The 25,145-nt window shown below is 36.3% G+C and overlaps 1 protein-coding gene across 1 annotated transcript; it reads right to left on the reverse strand.

Moving 5' to 3' along the window:
- Positions 1 to 13,399: 13,399 nt before the first annotated feature.
- LOC135154225 (forkhead box protein H1-like) lies at positions 13,400 to 24,829 on the reverse strand. The gene is made up of 7 exons (XM_064099682.1): positions 24,693 to 24,829; positions 23,331 to 23,660; positions 20,588 to 20,818; positions 19,033 to 19,447; positions 18,326 to 18,537; positions 17,490 to 17,832; positions 13,400 to 16,553 (listed from the first exon to the last, which is right to left on the reverse strand). The coding sequence occupies exons 2-7, from the start codon at positions 23,631 to 23,633 to the stop codon at positions 16,372 to 16,374; spliced, it is 1,686 nt and encodes a 561-aa protein (XP_063955752.1). The 5' UTR covers positions 23,634 to 23,660; positions 24,693 to 24,829; the 3' UTR covers positions 13,400 to 16,371.
- Positions 24,830 to 25,145: the final 316 nt, after the last annotated feature.

Genomic DNA, 25,145 nt, shown 5'->3' on the forward strand with positions numbered 1-25,145 from the left:
AGTTGGATTACCCATCCATTCTTATACTCTTGACATGTTGAATCATATATTTTACATCAAACTAAACACAGATTAAATGATAACACAAAAAAACTTTAAGAGATAGAATGGGTTGGATCACCCATCCATTCTTATACTCTTGACATTTTCAATCATATTTTTTACAACAAACTAAACACAGAATAAATAATAACACTATAACTTCAAGAGATAGAATGGCTGGATCGACTATCCATGGAGCTATTAATAGCTCTATGGTCTATCCATTCTTATACTCTTGACACTTTGAATTATATATTTTACATCACTGAGTTTAAAATAAACAAAAACTTCAAGAGATATAATGGAGTTGGAACGACACAGAATCCATGAGTTGAACTTTTCTTGCTTGTGTGGTGTTTTGTTCAACTAATCTGCTCAACAAAACACCACACCATGAGGATTTGCATTTCACTTATGCACTGTGTTTTGTTCCACGCTTACCTTGATCTGGTGAGTTAAATCCACTGTTATATTCACATGCAAGAATCTGTCTCGCAGAAACATGACTGTTACCTCTTCTGTATGTTTTACACCTGTCGATCCGATGACAGTTCATGTGATGCATTCATGTATAAATGTAAATGTAACAATGATTGGTGTATTGATCGAGGAGCTCTATGTTGTTAGTAACGTTCAGGGAATACGCACTTACTCGTTAGTAACAGCATTATTAATAGCTGTATTTATTTATCAATGCAGTTACGGCTTGCTCAGTGTGTCGACCTCAACCAAATACCAGACGTTTTGGTTTTGTTTTGTATTGTTCATGATTATTCATGATATTCTCGGGCGCATACCTTATTCATTATTTATTCATTTTATCCTTAGGCGTGTACTCTCTTGTAATTTTCTTTATGTCCCCTTTCTGGAAAAAAATTATAGACAATTGCCTTTTTGAGTGATCCAGACTGTCGCCAAGTAGGCAACATTCCTAACAATATCTCCATTAGCCAGCCACCCCCCCCCCCCCTTTATGTGTGTGTTATCATTCAAAAATATGCACCAGATTTTGTCTTTAACCTTAAGAACTATTTTTGCTTTTGTTACTTTGATATATTGTCCTTATCTTGTCTTTATGTGTCCATCCCATATTTTCCTTCTCTCTCTGTCAACGGGAGTCTTGTATCATGTTTTCTCCACTTTCACACCTAAGGAGCAACTCGATTCTCAACCTACACCATGGCTAGGATGAACACATTCCAATTCCAGTCTTTAGAGCATGGTGAAGCTATTATAACCATTCCTTTTTGTTACAGCGCAGGTTTGACGACCGCCCTCCTGCGAATGATGACTTACCTGATACACATACAACTGATCGATTAAATCAACAAACACCTGAATATCATTATCATATTGACCCTAACGACACTCTTAAAATACCACCAACATCCAAATATTTCACATTAAATCAATTTCTTCAAAGCTGCTCACATAACAATGAAACATTTTCCATTATTCACATCAATATCAGAAGCATCAACAAACATTTTGACCAACTCCAAAACATGTTCGAAAACACTCAACTAAACTTATCTGTGATAAGATTGAGCGAAACTTGGTTGCGGAATGAACCCCATCCAATTCATAACCTGGGGGGCTTTCAACTCTTAAATAACAATAGAAAAGATAAAACTGGTGGAGGCGTAGCTATGTATATTAAAAGAAACTTAAATGCCACGATATTATATGACCTGAATATAATGCATCCATTTTATTTTTATTTATTTATTTATTGGTATATATGCACATAAAAATTGACCAGCAGCACAAGCTGAAAGGGTCAATTTACAAAATTTCATGAAGTAGAATATACAAATATAACAAAGCAAATGAATAAAAACATAATTACAGTATTCTACGTCAAAACTTATCTCCAGTTAAAAGATGTATCTCATAAATAAAAGTTTGAGAAAGAGAGAAATAAGCAAAGGGGAGGAGGGAGAGAGAAGAAGAAGAGAGAGAGAGAAATGAGAGTAATGGAAAGAAAGAGAGGGAGTATGTCCTCCAAATAGAAAGAGAACATTGAGTGAGGTAGAGAGAAAAACAGAAAGTGGTGAAGAAGTGGAGAGTGACATGGAGAACATAGAAGCCAAAGTACTGTCAATTATGATTGACACTACATAAAGATATGAATATCCTTTATGAGATACAAAATGATTTATATATATAAATAGATTCAACATAAGAACAAGTAGTATAATACATTTTAGCAAGACAATAACTGTAATCATTTCAAATTTTCCATGTACGTAGGCCTAACCTACAAAAAACCGATAGAAAGCTAAAGAAAGGATGTAAAGAAAGAAAGAGGGACAGACAAGAAAATAAAAAGAGAAAAGTATAAGGGATAGGACTCAAATAGGTAAGGAAAATAGTACTATAGGAAGAGGAAAGAAAGAGGAAAGAGGGAGAAAAAATAAGGTAAGAGAGTAAGTTTACATTGTAACAACACTAACAACAACAAAAAAAAAGGAGACAGAAGGATTGTGGGCTGAAATGGTGACAAGAAATGGCTATATAATCAAAATACAGGAATTGCGGAAAACTACTTCAAAATCTTTGCAAGGTGAGGAATGGTGGATTTACGGGATCTTTCAGTATTGCATTTGATTGTGGGGAAACCAGTCATGTTGCGTAATTGTCTAGTACAAGAAATGGACCTTGGTGTTGGAAGTAGGTGTTTATGATGATCAGAGCTCATTAATTTCTGTCCAAAGTTTAATAAAAGTGAATCCCTTCTGGAAGATAGTGAAGTGAGTTTGCTAATTACCAGAGCATCAGAGTAATGAATGTCATATCCTACAATTATTTTGAGTGCCCGCTTTTGAACAAAATCAGATTCTTTGATTGTGATAGAAGTGTGCCAGACAGGGGAAGCATATTCGAGAATTTGCCTAATATATGTAGTGTATACAGTCACCATATCAGCCAAACTTGCCTTCGATCTCCTTAGAATACAGAGGGTGTACAACCTACGTGATGCTTTGGAAACGATTTCTTCAATGTGTAGGTTCCATTTGAGATCGTTTTGAAGTGTAACTCCTAGAAGTTTGATACTTTCGACAACATTGAGTGGGGTTAAGTTAAGGTGGAAATCAATACGGGGTACAAAGTTTCTGAGGAAGGATATTGGCATAAGGTTACATTTAGATGGTTTGGGGAGAACATCATTATCAGTACACCATTTTGAGAGACAATCAAGTGACGATTGTAAAGAGGGATTTCCGTTACGTTTAACTATTTCTCCCAATGTTAAATCGTCAACGTACTTCCATCTGGAATCCCACTCGCATACAGCATCATTTACAAGTATAAGAAATAAAACGGGACCTAACTTGGTACCCTGCGGTACCCCACAGGATACTTCTACCAGAGGGGAGTAACACTTATTAACCTTGGTACACTGGGTTCGATTAGTCAGAAAACTGCAAATAATTGGAATGATCGACCTACGAACATTTAGAAGAATAAGCTTTCGTATTACAATGGAATGATTTACTCTGTCGAAGGCCTTGGTAAAATCAATAGTAGTTAAATAGGCGTAATGGCCAGATTTGTCAAGGCCTTCAAGGACAAATTTTAGTAAGTGAACAAGATAGTGTGCAGTAGAGCAGCCCTTCACATTTCCAAATTGTCTCTTATCAATATGGGTTGATATATCTTCTACTACCCACTTTGCCACAAATGACCCAAGTGTTCTCGAAAATAACGGGGTAAGGGATATCGGTCTCAGCTGATCATAGGAACTTATCACTTTCTCTTTCGGTATGGGGGTTATACATGACGTTTTCCAGTCATTCGGGAAGGTGCCTTCCTGCAGGCACTGATTGAATATATATGTTAGCGGTTCAGCAAGTTCCACTGCAAACTCTTTGACTAGACGAATTGGTAAGTCATTGAAATGGGATGCTTTGTTTGCCTTTAGTTTCCTCAGAGCAGATAGAACCTGTCCCTGGTAAATAATTGGTGGAGGGGAATCTGCAGGTAAATAAGCTGGAAGAAGGTTTAAGTCAAGGGGAGGTAATTGGTTACAAATTGCAGTAAAGTGGGTATTAATGGAGACTGCCGTATCAACAGGGTCATCGTCAGAACCAGGGATGTCAACTTTTTTAGTACTTAGCTTACACAATTTCTTTATGTGTTTGTGCCATTTTCCGGGCTGTGAATTCTTAAGATCATGTACGGTTTGCGCATAATACTTTACTTTTGACTTTCTTATTTCCCATTGTACTTGGTCACGCAAAGAAACCCAATTATCATGATCCTGTTTTCTATAGGCCTTATTCCTATCCTTCAAGAGTTGTTTAATTCTACACGTCATCCAAGGTTTATCATTCTTCTTTAACAAAGATCTAGTCAAGGGAAAGAACTTAATGTAAGCATCATGTAAGGAACTATTGAATACACTGGTAGCCTTGTTACCTGATGATTCATTATAAACATTATTCCAGCTATGATTAACAATCCATTGGCCAAATTCTCTAATTGATGAATCTTTCAGTGGACGGGTAAGTATAGTTCTTTTGTCTTTATTAGATAGTTCATGAACTGGCCTGAGCAAGATGGAACAGTGATCACTGAGTCCTAGAGGAGCCAGTCTCAGTGGTGAGTTGTAATGGTAGGGAAAGTTCGTAAATACTTTATCTAGGATCGCGTTACCTCGAGTTGGAAATTCTATAAGTTGGGTAAGATCCAAATCGCATGATAAGGATCCAGTCTGTAAATCATTAAAATCACCAAGGAGAATGATAGATGCAGAGATATCAACAGTCCTAATATGATCAATAACGTGTTGGATATGTTCCAGGAGTTGTACGCTGTAAGGTGCAGCAGGAGGGTAATATACAACTCCAACATAGAGACTTCTAATACTGCTTCTGGTTTTCCCTATCATTTGAAAGTCTTTTTGTAGAAATAACCACATCTGAAAATAAAAATATTATTATCGGTACTGTTTATCGCCCTCCGGGATGTCCTCATTTTGACTTTATTACATCTTTACAAACCATATTGTCCTCTAACATTCTAAGAAATAAACACTGTCTTATTATGGGGGATTTTAACATAAACCTGCTCAATGCAGAAGAAAGCTCGCTCTGCCAGGATTTTTTAGACTGCATGTACTCACACTCCTACATCCCACTAATCAATAAACCAACCAGAATAACCAACACATCTGCAACACTCATAGATAATATTTTTAGTAATCTAGATGGACAATGTACGTCAGGAATATTATTGTCAGACATAAGCGATCACTTCCCGGTTTTCTCACATATCTCTTTTCACAAAAATGGTACCTCACAATACACAGCAGGATCTCGCAAAGTAACCCAAGAAAATATGAATAAATTAAAAAATAGCTTACGACTTTTGGACTGGTCTAATGTCTTGGAATGTCTAGATCCTCAAGAAGCTTTTGAGTTGTTCATGGATTCTTTTATGGCCTTGTATAACAGAGATATACCTATCACACGCACTACTCACACTAAACAATATAAAAAGGCACCTCGTCAGCCTTGGATAACTAAATCTCTATTACTCTGTATTAACAAGAAAAACATACTTTTTTATAAATACAAAGCAAATCCATCTATACACAATGAACACAAATACAAACGGTATAAAAACAGTCTTACATGTACTCTACGATATGCTAAGAAAACATATTTCTCTAACCAATTTGAAAAAAAAAAAATTTGATATCAAAAGTACATGGAAAATAATCAATCGTGTGCTCAACAAAAACACTGATAAAACACACATTCATAAAATCAATACACATGACACTATTATAACAGACGTAAATGAGATTGCTCAAAGCTTGAATGATTACTTTGTAAATATTGGTCCCAATCTTGCCAAAGATATCGAACCCTCAGGAAAAGTATTTTCCAGTTTTCTGGAAGATCCCAACCCCAAAACAATATTTTTTGCCCCAATACTAGAATTCGAGATCATAGACATTGTAAATAACTTAAACTCTCAAAAAAGCCCAGGTTTTGATGGAATCACGAATAAAATTCTAAAACACGTCATCTCAGAAATTGTGACACCAATAACACACATATTCAATCTATCAATAAAATGTGGTATCGTCCCCTCACAAATGAAAAAATCCAAGGTCATACCTATATTTAAAAAAGGAGACACCCGAGATATGGGCAACTATAGACCCATATCATTATTGACTTCATTTTCAAAAATATTAGAAAGAACTGTATATACTCGAACGATTGTACAAGAAAAGTGAAATAGGATTGTTAAAGCGCCTGGCAGGCAGCTGATTATTGCTCCAAATATTTGTGATTTTTTATTTCAAATACTACACATCCTCTGGAATGACTCAATCTATTGGATACTTAGAGGAATATAGCTTCTTTTTGAGCCATTTGTGGATTTAAACAACGTTTTACTTGCTGTACAAAGGATAATTTATTATTGCACTCTACATTGGTTTGGTAAGACAGCCATCTTCATACACTCATTGCACAGTCTTACCCAGCATAGCACCTTACAGCATATCCACTCAGCCATGAACTGCATAGGCTGGTTCAATATGAATAGACCAGTGCTATTGTGTTTTATGCAGCATGAAGCCGGTGGTGAGCATTTCATTTGTTTGTATGTTACTATGTGTGTGCAGAAATCAACACTGTTACCAACCTGTCTGCTTTCTACAAAGTTGCAAACCCAATTGGGTTCCAACGTCTAAACTGTTTCACCATAAATACTTATCTACACGTATTCCGTACTACAGTAACAGCAACTCATCATTTCAAATTGAACTCTTAATATGCGGTGATATAAAGCCTAACCCCGGTCCAGCTAACGTTACTAGGAACAATCATCATTATCATCATTATTCTTCATCTGAATTATATGGCTTACAGAACACAAATAAACAATCACTACATCTACCACATACAACATGGAAAATCATCAAAAATATTGGTATTCAACGGGAACCTCTTCATCACCGTGGCAAACGAGCAGGAAAGAGAAAAACCCCGATCGCAATAGGGCGGGAACCGGTTCATCTTTCCATGACAACACCTAAAATTGCTTGTAATGATGATCAATGCACAATACCAGTTATCATTCGTTCGAGAATTGAATATCGGCCCCAAAAAAGAGTTCATTCATCTAATCTTCGTCTAATTAAATTGCATAGAAGTGAAACCAGTGGATATTTTTTACCTAAATTTTTCTTGACTAATCCAAGATCGATCAACAACAAATTGGATGAGCTTGAAATCATCGTAAAAGAAAATTTTGTTGATATAGTAGCATTGACAGAAACCTGGGAAAATGAAGTGTCACCTCTAGAGTTGTTACATTTAGATGGTTTCGCAACTTTTTCTAGGCCACGTAAAAATCGACAAGGAGGTGGGGTAGCTCTGCTTGCCAAGCACGAATTTCATCCTCGTCTTTTAACTGACATTAAAGTACCAGAGAATATTGAAGCAATATGGGTCATGTTAAGACCCCCTCATTTACCCAGGAAAATTTCAAGTATCATTTTATGTGTACTCTATTTTCCTCCAAGAAGCCCTAATGAGGCTGATTATGCAGATCATGTTATCTCAACAATTGATTCTTTACTTGTGAAATACCCTGACGCAGGGATAACTGTACTTGGTGATTTTAATGATCTGAATGTACAAGAAATACTAAATGACGACATGTTTAAACAAGTTGTAAATAAACCAACAAGAGGGCACAATATACTTGATAAGATTTTTACAAACTTCTCTGAATTTTATGAAAATGTTTTTATTCTCCCACCAGTCAGCAGAAGCGACCATAACTGTGTTATTTGGTATCCTTCTAATATTTCTAAAAGAATTATTGATAAGAAAATTAGAATTGTACGTCCTTTAACGGACAGTGGTTTGAGGTTGTTTGGACAATGGTTGACATCACAAACATGGGAAGAAGTCTTTTTAAATACATCTGATTTATCAATAATGTATACCAGGTTGATCGATAGCATAAAAAATAAACTTGATTTATACTTACCTTCGCAAGAAGTAAAAATTAGTCAGACTGATAAACCTTGGATAACACCTTTCATCAAATCACTTATACGTGACCGACAAAAGGCTTTTAAAAAACAAAATGACACTCTTTGGAGACATTTAAGAAATAAAATTGCTCAAGCTATCTCTGTTGCAAAAACTAATTATTACAACACTCGTATAAAAAAAGAAAAATTAAATAATCCTTCAGCCTGGTATAGACATATTAAAATACTTACAAATGGTAATCAAGACAATATTCCAATCACGATTCCTGGTATTGAAATTGAAGATGATCAATATTGTAAACAAGCAGCTAATGCAATCAACGATTTTTTTGTGTCAATTGCTTCTGATCTTTCTCCTCTAAATAGAGAATCATTACCAGCTTTTTTACCTTCTCAGTTTGAAAGTCCTGAGATCAGTTGTTGGCAAGTCTATTCTAAATTGCGTAAATTACAATTACACAAAGCATCTGTCAGAGACGATCTCCCCATTCGTATTATTAGAGAATTTGCATGTGAATTGAGTGTACCGGTTTCTAGGATACTCAATATATCTTTTAGACAAGGAATAGTACCTTCACAGTGGAAATTCGGTCAAGTAACTCCCATTCCAAAATCTCACCCACCTTGCATCAATAATTTACGTCCTATAGCTTTAACTTCACATTTTGCTAAGCTCGCCGAATCTTTTATGGCTCAATGGTTATTGAAAGACATTGAGAAACAAATTGATGTGTATCAGTTCGGTAACAGACCAGGATTGTCTACATCACATTATCTTGTTGGTCTATTACATCATCTCTATGACAATGCAGAAAACAAAAAATCTGTGTCCACTGTTGTATGTACAGATTTTAGAAAGGCGTTTGATCGCCTGGATCACAATATTCTAATTAAAAAAATGATTGATATGCACATAAAACCATGGATCATAAATTGGATTGTAAGTTTTTTGGAATATCGCAAGCAATGTACATTATATCATGGAATCTTTTCTGATATCAAAGTTAATCATGCCGGTGTGCCCCAAGGGACACGACTTGGCCCAATACTTTTTTTAATTATGGTAAATGATTTATGTGAAAATATTCCTATACACTATTTTAAATATGTTGATGATTTGTCTTTAGTACAATGTCGTAAATCAACTGACACTTCGCAATTACAATCAGTACTTAATTCAGTGCAATACTGGTCGCAATCAAATAATATGTCACTCAATCCCTCAAAGTGCTTTACCTTACATATTACTTTCATGAAAAACCCGATCACTCCTGAGGTTCTTGCCATTAATAACTCTGCCTTATGTAATGTAGAAAGTATCAAAATTCTTGGAGTTATTATACAATCTGATTTGAAATGGAATTTACATGTCAATGACTTGGTTAAAAGGTGCAATAGAAAATTATATATGTTAAGGAAACTGAAAAAGTTCAATTTACCTTTGAAGGATTTGGTGACAATATATATGGGTTATATACGACCAATTTTAGAATATTGTGCTCCAGTTTTCCATAGCAGTCTTACAGTAAAACAAAATAATACTATTGAACGAATACAACGGAGAGTATGTAAAATTATCTTAGGACATAATTACATCACATACACAAATGCATGTCAGGTATGTAATTTACCAACACTTGATGAGAGAAGACTGACACTGTGTAAAAAGTTTGCAAAATCACTTTCAACTCATCCTTTGTGTAAGACATGGCTACCTCGGAAAAAACATACAAACATATCTCTTCGTCGTACAAACAACTATCAACAATTTCCAATAAGAACAACAAGATTTAAAAACAGTCCATTTCCTTTTTTGGTTGACATACTCAACAAAAGATGAGTGTGTCGACTAGGAAAGGCAATGCAAAATGGTCATCCCCACCCCACCATACAATTATTTTTGTCATTTAAATAAGTGTCAGTCTCCTCTCCTTCAAGTCTGCCATTATCATATTGTATTCATTCATTCATTCATTCATTGCCTTTTATGCTTTATTTAAATTGTATTAACTTTTGAATGTATAGCCTTTTTAATGTATTTTACTGTGGTTTTTACTATGTATTTAATAATGTGCCAACACCAACTTGTAAACATGATATTTCCAGCTTTTGCTGTTTTTTCATGTATGATTATTAACATGTTTGATTATCAATAAAGACCATTTTTGAATTGAATTGAAATTAAATTCATTCATGAATGCAATATTCTCAACGAATTCCAATATGGCTTCCGTGAAAAACACGCAACAACTCACGCTATGATTACACTCGTCGATAAAGTCATCAAAGCTATTGATAAATCCCTTCACACTGTTGGAATATTCCTGGACTTCCCCAAGGCCTTTGACACTATAGATCATGATATTTTTTTATATAAACTTGCTTATTACGGTATTAGAGGAAAGGCCTTGGAGTGGTACAGGAATTACTTAACTAACAGAACTCAATACGTTTTTGTTAATGGGTGCGAATCACACCTGGAAAACATAAATTGTGGTGTACCACAAGGATCACTCCTCGGCCCCCTATTATTTATATTATTTATAAACGACTCCCATAAATCTTCTAAACTATTATCCTTCATTCTGTTCGCTGACGACTCCAACATATTTTTCTCCCATCGTGACCCAACAACTTTGATTAATGTTATGAATACCGAATTGAAATCGGTCCATGCTTGGATACGGGCGAACAAACTATCATTAAACATAAAAAAGACAAATTACATATTATTTAGTAACACAATACAAACGCTCCATGGTAACATTAACATTAATGGCATTAATATTGACTCTACCCAATCAACAAAATTTCTTGGCATATTCATCGACAATAAATTATCATGGAAAACACACATTGATATTCTTTGTAGAGTGATCGCAAGAAACATTGGTGTCATCAACAAACTTAAAACATTTTTACCTCACAAAATACTTTTGACCCTCTACTCAACCCTCATCCTCCCTTATCTAAACTACGGAATTTTATCCTGGGGTAATTCACAAATAACACAAACTAATAGAATATTTTTGCTCCAAAAACGAATTGTTAGAATAATTGAAAATGCCCATTACCGTGCTCATACAAGCCCGTTATTTAAAAAAAAATAGAACACTAAAAATCCACGATCTCTATCGCCTGAACCTTGGAACTTTTATGTTCCAGCTATCAAAAAACGAATTACCCACCGCAATTACTTCACTCTTTACCAAAAACACTGACATCCATACATACCCCACAAGACAAGCTATACAACATCAATATCACCCCCCTCTGACTAGAACCACACTCGCACAAAAAACCATCATTTACACAGGTCCCAAATACTGGAATGGTATTCACCAAAGCCTTAAACAATATAGAAATATAAACACCTTCAAAAAACACCTAAAACTCTCATTCCTTAATGAGTACAATGTATGAAACACATGAACTGCTTTATCTTTTCCACGATACTTGCCTCTCGACCCTATTTCTCTTTCTCATCCCCTTTCCTTTTCTGCTGGGCACATAATCGTTTCTTTTTGTTTTATTTTTTTCCCCCAGTTATTTAATATTCCCTTATCCCTCTAACCTATGTAGTTACTGCCCCCCTTTCTTTCCTTGTTATTCAAACCTATTTTGCCGTTCTTCATATATGGTCTAGATTGTCTTACTTTACTTTTAATTACATACGATAAAGATTACTACAAATTTATCCTAAGGGGCTTACAATTACAAGCTTCGCTTTTTAATAAGTCCCTCATTTTCATTTTCACATGCTAACTGTAATCTATAATTTGTCTAATCATCAAAATGTATCTTGAAAAAAAAAATTGTATACATTTCATCTATTTCCTACGAATTTGTTAATTGATTATTGAAGTATTCTTATGACACTTATTCTGTTTTGTACATTCATACATATGTGTATATATGTTTGTTATGTTTATTATCAGAAAATGGAAGTGAAATAAACTAAACTGAAACTGAAACAAGTCAACATATAAGTGTAACTAAAAGTATCTAAATCTAATCTTTAACACTCTATAAATTTGTCTAACATTATATATTCTAAATAATGTCACTATACAGTACCTAATGACCTGTGTACCTGCCATGTTCCTCTTTTCATTTTCAGTTTTATTTGCACCACCCTTTTTCCCCTCCCTCTTTCCTTTGCCTCCCTTTTCTACTTATATAATTTCTACTTAAAATTTTATCATTATCGTTTTCATTACAATTATTATCTAAATCACTTTCCATTTTTTGTTGTCGCTTATTCGCTCTATTTTGGTAGTTTGTAGATTACGTATTCTAAGTTCGTTTTCCGTCCGTCTCTTGTATATAGATTATGTTAATTAGTATTGGAACTAAGTTTAGGGACTTGCCTTTTGTACAAGCTTTGCTTTTCTTGGCAAGTCAGTTAATTTATCTTCAATATTTGTTATCAAATGTCATTGAACTGTATGTATTATTTTGAGTATGTATTATTTTAAACATGTATTTACACTGTTACTTCGATTATATCATTTTTGAACGGAAATAAATCAATCTAAATCTAAATCTAAAAAGTTACTGTCCTGCCTCCAAAGAGGTTTAAAATTCATGTGTTTTATCAGCATTTCATTACAGTTAAAAAATGTCCTTCCAATAATAAGAGCATTTCATTTCATTTCGTTTATTTCCATTTTCAACAATTACAGTTTGTTTTGTACATTTTGACATACAAATAACAAAACATATTTCAAGTATCCCTGTACAAAAAATATATTCAAGATTATTACATATCAGGTTGGAAATGGAGGAGGCTGCTAAAAAGCGGAGCTTGTAGAGTGCAGCCTCCTAATAAATATTCTTGTAGTTACATAGCATATACAAATCAAAATAACAACTTGAGCATTAACCAGTTAAATTAAAAAGAAATAGGGAGAAATTAAAGTAGAAAAGGAAATAAGAAAAAGAGAGATTAAAGGTCTCCAGAATCCAGCCCTATAGTACTCACAAACGGACCTGGCTGATCAACAGGAAAACGAAAGAGATGGAAAAGAGCATGAAGGATTAGCATATTAAATCCTAAAAGCTTTACTGTTTTGCTGTCAAAAACAATTTAATTAGATGTGTGTAATCAATATTTCTTCAGTTCCCCCCCTTCTCTCTCCCCCTCTCTCCCTCTCCCCCCCCCCCTCTCCCCCTCTCTCCCTCCCTCTCTCTCTATCTCTCTCTCTACCCCCTCTCGCCCCTCCCTCTCTTTTAATGATAAACAGGTCAATTAATGTATTAATACATGTCCCTATCATACTGTTAAAGACAACAAAAATTACAGACTTGACAACCGGAATAGCAAAATTGAGGTATAGGATTCTAAGTATCGTTGTTTATTTACACAGGTTAAAGAAACAATAGTCTATATCATTTCGTAACTATACTCCCTGTAAAGAATAATTGGATCACCTTTTTAAAGGAGAATGAAACCCTTGAAACCAGCTGAATCCATATCAAAGAGAAAAATCAAAGAAACATATTGTTGAAAGTTTGAGGAAGATTGAATGAATAATAAGAAAGTTATGAGTTATGCCATGTAGATCCTCCCATTGGCAATGCGACCAAGATCTGTGATGTCACACACGTACAACTCCCTCATTACTTTAGTACTTATTTCACTTATATTCTCACTTTTATAGAGTCTATCACAAGGTGAGGTGTTCTCTTTATGAGAGGACAAGTACAGAGGTTTCACAACATTGTATCATTGATAAATCGTTTGTCATATGATTAGAATGAGCAAAAAGAGATGTCTTGGGGTATATTTTCAGTGTCCAAAAGGGGAGAGTTGTTCATCTGTAACATCATAGATCTTGGTCGCATTGCCAATGGGAGGATCTCCATAGCATTAGTGATCTCGACATTCGAATGCTCATAACTCTTCTATTGCTAGTCCTGTTTTACTCAAACTTTTGTTGATCTTATTCTTTGATTTTTCTGCTTTCACAAAAGCTAACTTGTTCCAAGAGTTTCATTCTCCTTTAAGCAATGGATGTTATCTTGGGATAGACCAATAACCATAATGATATTATGACTTGTATCTATACAATGTTAATATAAACTAAAACAATAATAGCAAGAAAGGCTGCTTGAGTTGGTTTTGGAGTAATACTATTGTTCAACGTGGTAATGTTCAAACGTATGCTTTCAAAAATTATGCAACATGTATACGATATTTCAAACATTATTTTGTGATCATCTCTTCTTTGGAAAGTACAATGAATCGAAATACATGTCCTTAATAAATTTCATTTGAGATCCTCCGGATATACCCTGGCTAAATGTTCATAATTCAAAAATACATATTTTTGTTGAAAGGGGTAAACTTGTTCATCAGCCATGCAGTGAACAATTGAAAACTATGGCAATTATTGTGCTGAAAAACTAACACCTTTTAGTGTTAGTGTTTTTACATTAGCCCCTTGTCTAACATACAAATTGTATACAATGTAATGGGGTCGGTGTGAATTAGCTGGGATGATGTTCAGCATGCGCTAAGATATCCTGTCGAGGTGGGAGGGGGAGCTGCAGCTGTCAGTACAGCGTGAGCACGAAGCCCGTCCATGGACTTCCAAAACGGACCCCAATCAAATATCGTTTTTCCGAGAATCTTTGACAAACCGAAACAAATTTTTATTTCCCCACCCTCAATAATGTCTCAAATATTCAATTTTCATGCTAGGCATGATAGGGTAAAATAATACCCTTTCCACTCACCATACGCACTGTTTAGCTGATAAAAGATTTTGACAATTTTGACACCCTTTTGATGTACGCGAGTGCATAGCCTGATTGTGAAGTAAAACCAACCCATTATTGCGTGATTTTGGACGTAAAGACAGTGACCCCCGGGTTATACATCTGTGATAAGATTTGAATCTTATATGAAACTGATATTAGGTGTTTGAGCACGATCGGACCCGACAAGAACCATTAAAATCATGACAAACTGTTTCATGCTGTTGTCAATACTTAAACATTTTGCGTAATGAGGTTGAGGTATATCGTCAAATTTCAGTTCCATAATAAACAGCAGGTTCCAATGGAATACATGAATAAAAACAAGCCCAAATTCCATCACAAAACATTTCAAGTAAACCAGCAAGAAAACAAATGATTTTGTGAATGTTCCATGGAAGCTCGTTCAGTCTTTCATTCATTATTCAAAAGCGAGATATCAGTGACACTCAACAATTAACCATTATTTTAACTCCATATAAGTAAGAGATAAACTTGCTTCGTTCTCATACTTAATTGCGTAGAAGCTTTTATTGTAGTTATAAAATTAAACCATGTAGTATGAAATTAAGTAGTTACCTTGGATATTTTGATATGGTAAATTGCCAATTCGTCTACTTACAACTCGTCCACTCACCACACATGGTCTACATTCATTTAGTCTAATGTCATTCCGTCGAATCCGTCCGCCTCATGAACGGTATGTCGTAAGTTCGATCCTGGGCCGAGTCATACCAAAGACTTATACAAATGGGACCTTCTGCCTTCTTGCTTGGCGCTCAGCATTTAGATTGGAGAAGGGTAATGATAATATATTAAGTTATGCAGGGCCCGCTGGTAGAGCAGTTTATCATTTGGTCCAATAAGGGGTCCAATCATCACTTCGTCTAATCTGAGTTTCGTCTCATAACCAGATGATCTAATATCAATTTCATTTTCATTCATTTTTACAATTAACACTTAGTCCAATCAGACAAATTGGTATATGGACTAAACTTTGATTGAACCAACCATTAGACAAAATGGTGAGTGGACGAATTTGCAATTAGAAAATGGGGATAGTGGACGAACTGACGGTAGACAAAATATGATAGTAGACGAGTTGGCAATTGGACGAATTGGAAATAAACCTTTGATATTACTGCTTTACCGTTGAGCGAGGCTTCCATCGTAGTATACCGATGCAATATTTGATATAAGCAAATTTTCTCACTTTTCATCATTAATTATTTGGATTTAATGAAACATGCTACTTATGACAAAAATTCTTGACTCGTGATCGTGACCTTACGGAAGTGTTTGGAATCATAGAGTATTTTTTAATCATTTTATAGAAGAGTAATGGCCACGTGATTTAAGTGCCATTTCGAAAACACTTCTTCAACCCTCAATAGAGACCTATAGCTACATTATTTTCTTGTCCGGGAAAAATATCAGACATCGATGCTGATGATCTATTATAAAGAGATACTAGTTTATAGTCATAGAAGACCATGGGAAGAGCGCCCTCTCCGTCGAAGTCCAAAATAACGTTTACATCAGAGAAGAATGTTCCCATGTTGGGGTGAATGGGTGAAAGGGGCGTGCAATCCGTCAGGGCATCGCGATGTTTGGTGTATATCAGGTGGTGAGCCCATGGCAAAAGGAGAAGGAGGTGGTGTCCACTGACCGTGGAAGTTGGTGCGAAGAGAAGCCAGTTGGTGAAGGTCTTGGGTTGGTTCTGTAAGAATGAAAATTATGATTACGTTTGTTATCAAAGAAGATGTTACCTATAATAGGAAAGTCATGATATTGTCGTTTTAAAACCACTGGTGGTGTATAACGTTCTACTTTGTAGTAGAAAGACACCACAGAAGGGCCATTGTCTGTATATATATAAGAATAGCATGGGTTTTTTTTTTCAACTACGTATACGCCAGGTATTTCCTCTTTGATAATCTAAACTCCACCACGTTAATAATTCTTCTTAAACATTGATCTGACTTTATAAAAATCAGAATGATGGAAGATTTAAAGGCAGTTTATAGGATCGTGAAAATAAACGAGAATGGAGTATGGAAAAGAGAGAAAGAATAGAAGACAAGAAATAATAAAATAAGACAGAGCAAAATTAGGATTAGTAGAAAGAGAATATACGAGAAGCAGAAGTGTGAACAAGAAGAGGAAAAGGTGGATGGATGGATAGGTGGGTGGGTGGGTGGATGGATGTATGGATGGATACATGGGTGGATGAGTGGGTGGATGGATGGATGGGTGGGTGGGTGGGTGGATGGATGACAAGATGGAAAGGATAGTAAACTATTACAGATGAAGGGAGTGAGAGGAAAGGTAAGATGTAGAAGAAGAAAGTCGACGGGTGTAAAGTGGCAGATGAACCAAAAGCATTACAGGAATAAGAGGGAGACTTTGAAAGGAGGGGGGGGGGAATAACGGATGAAGAAAGACACACAAGGTGGACAGGAATGGGAAAGACGGAAAAGGCCAGTTGAAGATTTGAATAAATGTATGTAAAGGCATATAGGGGAGACCGGGGCTTTCAAGAGGAGGAAAAAATACGAGAGAAAGGTAAAGAGCTGAGGTGGTGATGAGAGGCGATGGTATAGACCGCGAGGAGGATCGGATAGGAGGAGGAGAAGAGAAACAAAGAATCACTTACGTCGGTCATCTTTAGATCGATGGATGAATTCCTGTCCATGAATCACCGTGAACTCAGTCAACTTAGAAGTTCTTCCATCATCCCTGATCTGATCGCCATCACTGACCACATCCCCAGATGGATAGCGGAAGACATTTCCTGATCTGTCGTCACCATAGCAATAAGAATCTTTAAGTTGTCGACTGCACTGAGCAGAGGGGTAACCTTGTTCGTGGAAGGTGCGCTTCCCATTTGAGTGAACTGAAGATGCGGCGGTGAAGGCAAGATTGGGATGATATGCATGGTATCTTGGGTTGTTTGGTTTGCTTTGTGGGTGGGTGTGGCCGTTGGAACCAAGAGATCCCTGGAAGGTGAGAAAGAAAGATTACAAAATGGGAATATTATTACAATCCAGCAGGTGTTGTTAAGTAACTTACTTGTGCGAGAAAAGGATCATTGTCACTCTTTGACGGGACTGTCACATCATTCTTCTTCATAAAAATTAATGGTAAAATAATGAGGGAATGTTATGTTCCGTTGTTCTGTAGCTAATATTTCTTAAAGGTAGGGTTTCACACTACTGTACTTGTTTAAGGGGTGCGTATTAAGATCATTGAAAATACTTAAGGATGCTTTTTGAAACCCCATGGACAGGCAGAATATCCATTCGTCAATGTACAAGGTCAATGGAAGCGTTGTGATGCTATGCTACATCACAACAACGAAACCCACTCCAAACCCGCCGACGAAACGCTTGCATAGCAATGTAATGTGGTGAGTGAGACCCCTCCCCCTCCCCCTTCGTATTTCATTATCAAAACGTAAAAATATGGAAATCAAAATTACATATCAGTTACCTGGCAAGATAAATCCAACGGGTACTGCACTGGCGATGTTGGACATGACGACGGCGTCAATGGCGGCATGGTTGACGGCGACAACGTTGTATGGATGGATGTTGGTCGACAGTGCTGGGGAACCGTCATTTGACCTTCGACGTCGTAGGCGGACGCGTCAAAGTTGTCATCGGTGGGAAGTAGGTCGCGTCTATCGACGAAGTCGTCTAGCACTGTGCATAAAATTAACGATACATAATTTGCATAAATTTTACCAAAATTAACACCAATGTAGCAGGTACGGTTGTATGGGGAACCCCCGGAACTTTTGGTATCATGTGCATTTCAAATTTGTATAATGCTATGCAGACCCAATATAGCTTTATAAAAATATAAGTCTCTCCCATGATCCCATCCATGGAGGAAGGGTGGGCAATAAAGGGCTGAAAGTATGGGAGACGTGTTCCCAAATAACATCATGACCCCCACCCCCTTCCAGAATTACGGCATATAAGGAACATATGTGAACTTAGCGTTACAAGGAACGTATGTCCAATTCAAAATCAATCGTAAGTTCTCAAACAAAACGTTATGTAAATTTGTAGTCGATTTGTGTTCAATTGCAACTCCCCGTTATATACGCTTACGCTTGATTCTGAAAATTACGCTTGTTTCGCAATTGAACGTTAATACCTTGTAATGTTTTGCATTTTATTAATAAAGCATACCTGATCCATCTTTGAGGTCCCATTCATTTGGCTCTCCCTTTACGGAGAGTCGGAAGAGTCTGGACTGCGGTCGCGCCTGTGACGTCATCTCCTCACTCACATTCCTTTTCGAAAGGCAGTCTGCTGAAGACGACGGCGACGACGAACAGCGCATCGGAGTTGGCTCATCCTCCTCATCGACTTCGAGTAGCACACAGTATTCGCAATCACCGGTCGTTTCGTCACCGCACTTGAGACAAGAAGGTTGGGCGGGGTTGAGGTAGGTGATTGGGTATCCGGGATATTCCCAGCCAGACTCGTAATGTAATGGTACTTGATGAGGACTAAGGCATGACTGGCCTGTAGAGTCAATCTCTATAGGGTGCACAGGGGGAGTTGTCGATGGGAAAGGTTGATAGGGGAGCCGGGCGTTATCCTAATTTTTAGAAACATAAAATTACATGATTAAAAACGGATTGCTATCTGCACGACTTGAGATATCGATTAAAAGGGTACTAAAGTGATTGTTGCGACGATATTGTCAAGAACGTAGAACATTGGGATGGTTCCAAACAAGACCTCCTTATGCAAGGCATAAATAAATGAAGCCCTTCGGCATTATTTTATGATAAACCTATAACGCGAAAAGCTCACGACTTTTTAAGATCCGTTTTAAATTTTCGCGCAACCTCCGAGATTCACAACGCCTTAAAAATAGTGATTAATGAGGTTACTACATAAATGAGCGTTATCACTCCAAATCCACTACAAATTCATCCTTAAAGTGTGAACAAATGAAAATTAATGCATTTCTAATTAACATAAAAGATTGAAAATGATGATCTAAGACTTTTGGCTGTGACTTCATTAATCATGATTCCTTTAGCGATTGTTATGCTATGACTTAATCGTGGATGCTAGATGAGTCCATCAAATTTCACTCTGAAGTCACCTCACGGCAGGTGAATAGATAAAAGTGTCACTTCTGTGAAATTTGAATAAAGGGATATCATATTTCAGCTCCTTCGACATGTTCAAATGAATTTGAAAACTGTGAATTTGTCATGGACCTGGCCACGGAGGATTATATTGTTACTGGGGGGGTGCTGTGACAATACTCAGCACCCCCAGTAACAATAGAATAATCCTCCGTGGACAGGGCCCTGAAATTTGTAGCTATATTCGATGGATAAGGTTTATCTAAACAAAAATCAAGCAATTTGTGAAGAGTGTAACTGTGGTCACTCCATAAATAGGTTAAAAATTCACTTTTTCACTTAAAATACACCCAAACATTTACTCATTAAACAGTGATGATTGTGATTTTTTTTTTGCTGAGGCAACACAAATTTATAACAATGGGAAGTCAATGAAGAGTGGCTTTCTCTATCTGAGCTACACCAATAGAATGTCATGATATCAACTCAACTTCAACTGGCATGAACCCTCGGCAGAACAGTTGTGTTGTAATAGCTCAGCTGAGCATGCTAATCTTTCCAATGTCATTTTAACATGTATCATAATATCTCGTAACTACGTGTGTTCTTTTTACATTGGAAAATCAAATCAAACTCACGTTCTTTACGTCTATCATCGAGTTCAATCCGTCAGCATTCCTGGTGGTCGACGTCCCGTTCTTCTTTGATCCGCGTCGTTGTTTCCTGGTCGTCTGCTTGGCCATCATCCTCCTGTTCCTCCACTGGCGTGCCTCTTCCAGAAGACCGTTGCCATCGCGACAGTGGGAGCAGTTAGGATTCAGCATCCAGAAATGAACGCGACATTTCTGACTCTTGTCTACGATGGGTACCTGAAATGGAAGGATAAGGATAGATAAATTGATTGATTCATTCATTGGCTGGTTGATTGATTGGGTTGGTTGGTTGATTGATTGATTGGGTTGGTTGGTTGGTTGGTTGGTTGGTTGGTTGGTTGGTTGGTTGGTTGGTTGGTTGGTTGGTTGGTTGGTTGGTTGGTTGGTTGGTTGGTTGGTTGGTTGGTTGGTTGGTTGGTTGGTTGGTTGGTTGGTTGGTTGGTTGGTTGGTTGGTTGGTTGGTTGGTTGGTTGGTTGGTTGGTTGGTTGGTTGGTTGGTTGGTTGGTTGGTTGGTTGGTTGGTTGGTTGGTTGGTTGGTTGGTTGGTTGGATGGTTGGTTGGTTGGTTGGTTGGTTGGTTGGTTGGTTGGTTGGTTGGTTGGTTGGTTGGTTGGTTGGTTGGTTGGTTGGTTGGTTGGTTGGTTGGTTGGTTGGTTGGTTGGTCTAAAATATTGCAATTCGCAGCCAGCATGCTGAATTGCATCCAGTTTGCAATCGGAAACATTTTAAAATGCAATATACAATAACATACAAATCATGACAATTATTGCATTAGACATTTTGCACATACATGTACTTGTTTAAAGGGATGGTCCGGGCTGAAAATATGTATAGCTTAATCAATAGCGTAGAATTCACTGAGCAAAATGCCGAAAATTTCATCAAAATCGGATAACAAATAACAAAGTTATTGAATTTTAAAGTTTAGCAATATTTTGTGAGAACAGTCGTCATGAATATTCATTAGGTGGGCTGATGATGTCACATCTCCACTTGTTCTTTTGTATTTTATTATATAAAATTAGGTTTATTCAAATTTTTTCCTCCAAGACCTAGAAAAATTGGATTGGCAACTGATTTAGTGCATTAGATATTTATTGCTGCAACTTATTTCATTTAGGGAGACATATTATTCACACAAGTATGAAATAATGAAAAAATTATGATTTTATGTAATAACATAAGAAAACGGAAAGTGGAGATGTGACATCATCAGCCCACCTAATGAATATTCACGACGACTGTTTTCACAAAATATTGCTAAACTTTAAACTTCAATAACTTTATTATTTGTTATATGATATTGATGAAATTTTCGGCATATTGCTCAGTGAATTCTACTCTATGTATTAAGATATAAATATTTTCAGCCCGGACCATCCCTTTAAGATGAATTTCATACTGGGTAGGTCGTGCAAAGTAATCACAATCATGATCAACAAACGGTAAGAGAAGAGATCAAGAAGCAGAGAGACACAGAAAATAGAGAGAAGGCGAAAGGAAGGGAAGAGATAATTTCAGAAACGAGAAGAGCGAAAAAAAATGACAGGAAGAAAGTGACGAAAGACGGAAAGAATAGGAAAATAATGAGAGATGGAAGGATAAAATAATGTTTAATATGTAAATTTGGTCATAAATACCTTGTAAAACATTAAATGGTTAGCAAATTTTGCTAGGGTTGTGAGGAAAAGAAGGAGAAAGAAAGAAAGAAAGAAAGAAAGAAAGAAAGAAAGAAAGAAAGAAAGAAAGAAAGAAAGAAAGAAAGAAAGAAAGAAAGAAAGGGAGGGAGAGAGAGGGAGGGAGGGAGGGAGGGAGGGAGAAAGAAAGAAAGAAAGAAAGAAAGAAAGAAAGAAAGAAAGAAAGAAAGAAAGAAAGAAAGAAAGAAAGAAAGAAAGAAAGAAAGAAAGAAAGAAAGAAAGAGAGAAAGAAAGAAAGAAAGAAAGAAAGAAAGAAAGAAAGAAAGAAAGAAAGAAAGAAAGAAAGAAAGAAAGAAAGAAAGAAAGAAAGAGAGAAAGAAAGAAAGAGAGAAAGAAAGAAAGAAAGAGAGAAAGAAAAAAAGAAAGAAAGAGAGAAAGAAAGAAAGAAAGAAAGAAAGAAAGAAAGAAAGAAAGAAAGAAAGAAAGAAAGAAAGAGAGAAAGAAAGAGAGAAAGAAAGAGAGAAAGAAAGAGAGAAAGAAAGAGAGAAAGAAAGAAAGAAAGAAAGAAAGAAAGAAAGAAAGAAAGAAAGAAAGAAAGAAAGAAAGAAAGAAAGGAAGGAAGGAAGGAAGGGAGGAAGAAAGAAAGAAAGAAAGAAAGAAAGAAAGGAAGGGAGGAAGAAAGAAAGAAAGAAAGAAAGAAAGAGAAAGCAAGAAAGAAAGAGAAAGCAAGAAAGAAATAAATTAAGGAAGAAAGAAAGAAGAGACAAAGAGAGTGGTAGAAAATGGGAGAATTATTTAATTTCTAAATGATACTAGTAAAAAAATATTTTATCATTATTTAAAAACATTACCAAATCATTCGAGAAGGGGAAGGAATACAAAAGGAAACAGTGAGGATGGGTGAGAAAATAATAGAAAATCAATGTATTTTTCAAATGATACTTATTTCGGAATTTCAAAAATAAAATAAACCATTCGCGAGGGATGAGAGAAAGAGAAGAAAAAACAAGGACAAATATTAAGGGAGAAGAAAAAGGTGAAACGGGTAGTAAATTAATTTGTATTTAAAATGATACTTGTATCGTAAATACCTTGTAAAAACATTCGCGGGCTGATAGGTTATGTCGAATGCTATTGTGCCATCCTCGATAGGACGTCCTAAAGCAAGAAAAGTTTTCCTGAAAGAACCTCTGAATCTCAACGATCGTCATCATTCGGGAGGGCGATGACTGGATGGCCATGGCGATCAGCTCAGCGTAGGTCTTACCCGGGAGATCGACCCGAGATGGTTTCTTTCCATGGTGTGATGGGGCTATGTCGGGGGATTGTTGGAGTCGAGGCTCGACGACCGCGGCAGCGTCGGTGGCTTTGGTGGCGTCGCTCTGCGTTTCCATTGTGAAAAGTGTACGGTTTTTTTTTTCCTGAAATAAAAATAGCGTAGATGAGATTTATTCAGAGTCCAGTTTCCGGAGCAATCCATAAGAAGCTGGTCTATCATGTCTATGTACGAGGGCGTATATTATCAATAGCATTTTCTTTTAATTCTTGAACATGTGTCTCAGGTGGATAAGGCCCAACCCAAACATGCCAAAGTTAGATGAAGGAAGAAAGCATGGGAAAGAAACGCAAAGCCATTGCTGGGCCTTGTATAGTGTGCCTTCCATGTAGGTCGCACCCCCCTTCAAGCCCTTCCATCTTTCTTTTAAACATGTTTGATGTTTATGGATTCATCGATTTCGCATAAAGAAAAAAGTCTAGTCGATTTTTTTTTTTCACTATCGACAACTCCAAATACTAATTCGATGAAATATTTAACTTTTTTCCTTGTTTAATCAGGGCTTCAAATCATCTCATATCAAATTTCTCCGCTTCTTAATAACCCTTTATATTTCATATGTTATAACTATTTTATTTCCATATTTCCATCAAAGAAGTACCCCTTTATGATCACAATATCTTATACAAATGGACATTCTTATTATTGGCATCTATAGAGCAGATTTCCTTATCATTATCATTCAATATCAATTTAAAGTAAATTACAACAGCATACAAAGTGTTGATACAATGAGAATAAATCATGTGGTATATACTGATATAAAAGAGAAAATGTGAAATAGGGATTGAAGCCCTTGATTTGAATATACTACAGCTAAAATTTAGATATAATTTTACGTTAAAACGGCATAAGATTTCGATATATGATATATTTGCACAAGATATTTCTGTAAATTCCGACTAAAGATCGAAATGTGATCTACAGCTAGTCGTATATGGGCCAGCATATGAACACAATAATATATTTAAACATATAATTCGATTAAAGCATAAATCAACACAAATGAGCAATCTTTACATTAATTCCAAACACCCCATCACAAAAAAATAAGACTAAAATTGCCACAAATTCAATTTGTTGTTATAAATGATACAATTCAACCAGTTCAACTCACCAAAAAGGGGATGAATTTAGAGGGCCTGTAAAGATTGATGGGACGAGTTGTGTCAACTTGGGCGTAGCTCACTGCATGCTGAGATAGTAGATGTGATCTGTTTGGAAGTTTTAGGCAAGATGAGCTTTCAACAACGTTTGCAACTTTACTTTATACGAGACCTCTTCTATCCATCCTCACCCAACTCTAAGCCAATTAGAGAGGCGATAGAGCTATTACGTAATCGTGGAGTTAATGAACGAGCGTACATCGGGGCAGCGCATGCGTAGAATCGTTTTGTTGCTACACCGTAGTCTGTTCTATCAGACCTATGATAATCCGAGACTTTTGAAATGTCGAAAGTAGGGCTAAAATACTGACAGAGAAAATAATCTACAAGCTTAAAATTCAAATTATATTGTGTATATGGGACCCGGGTATTCCCTTCATGTAAATTCAAATGACGTTTCCATT

The sequence above is a fragment of the Lytechinus pictus genome, chromosome 5 (genome assembly GCF_037042905.1).
Source record: "Lytechinus pictus isolate F3 Inbred chromosome 5, Lp3.0, whole genome shotgun sequence".
Taxonomy (NCBI): Eukaryota; Metazoa; Echinodermata; class Echinoidea; order Temnopleuroida; family Toxopneustidae; genus Lytechinus; species Lytechinus pictus.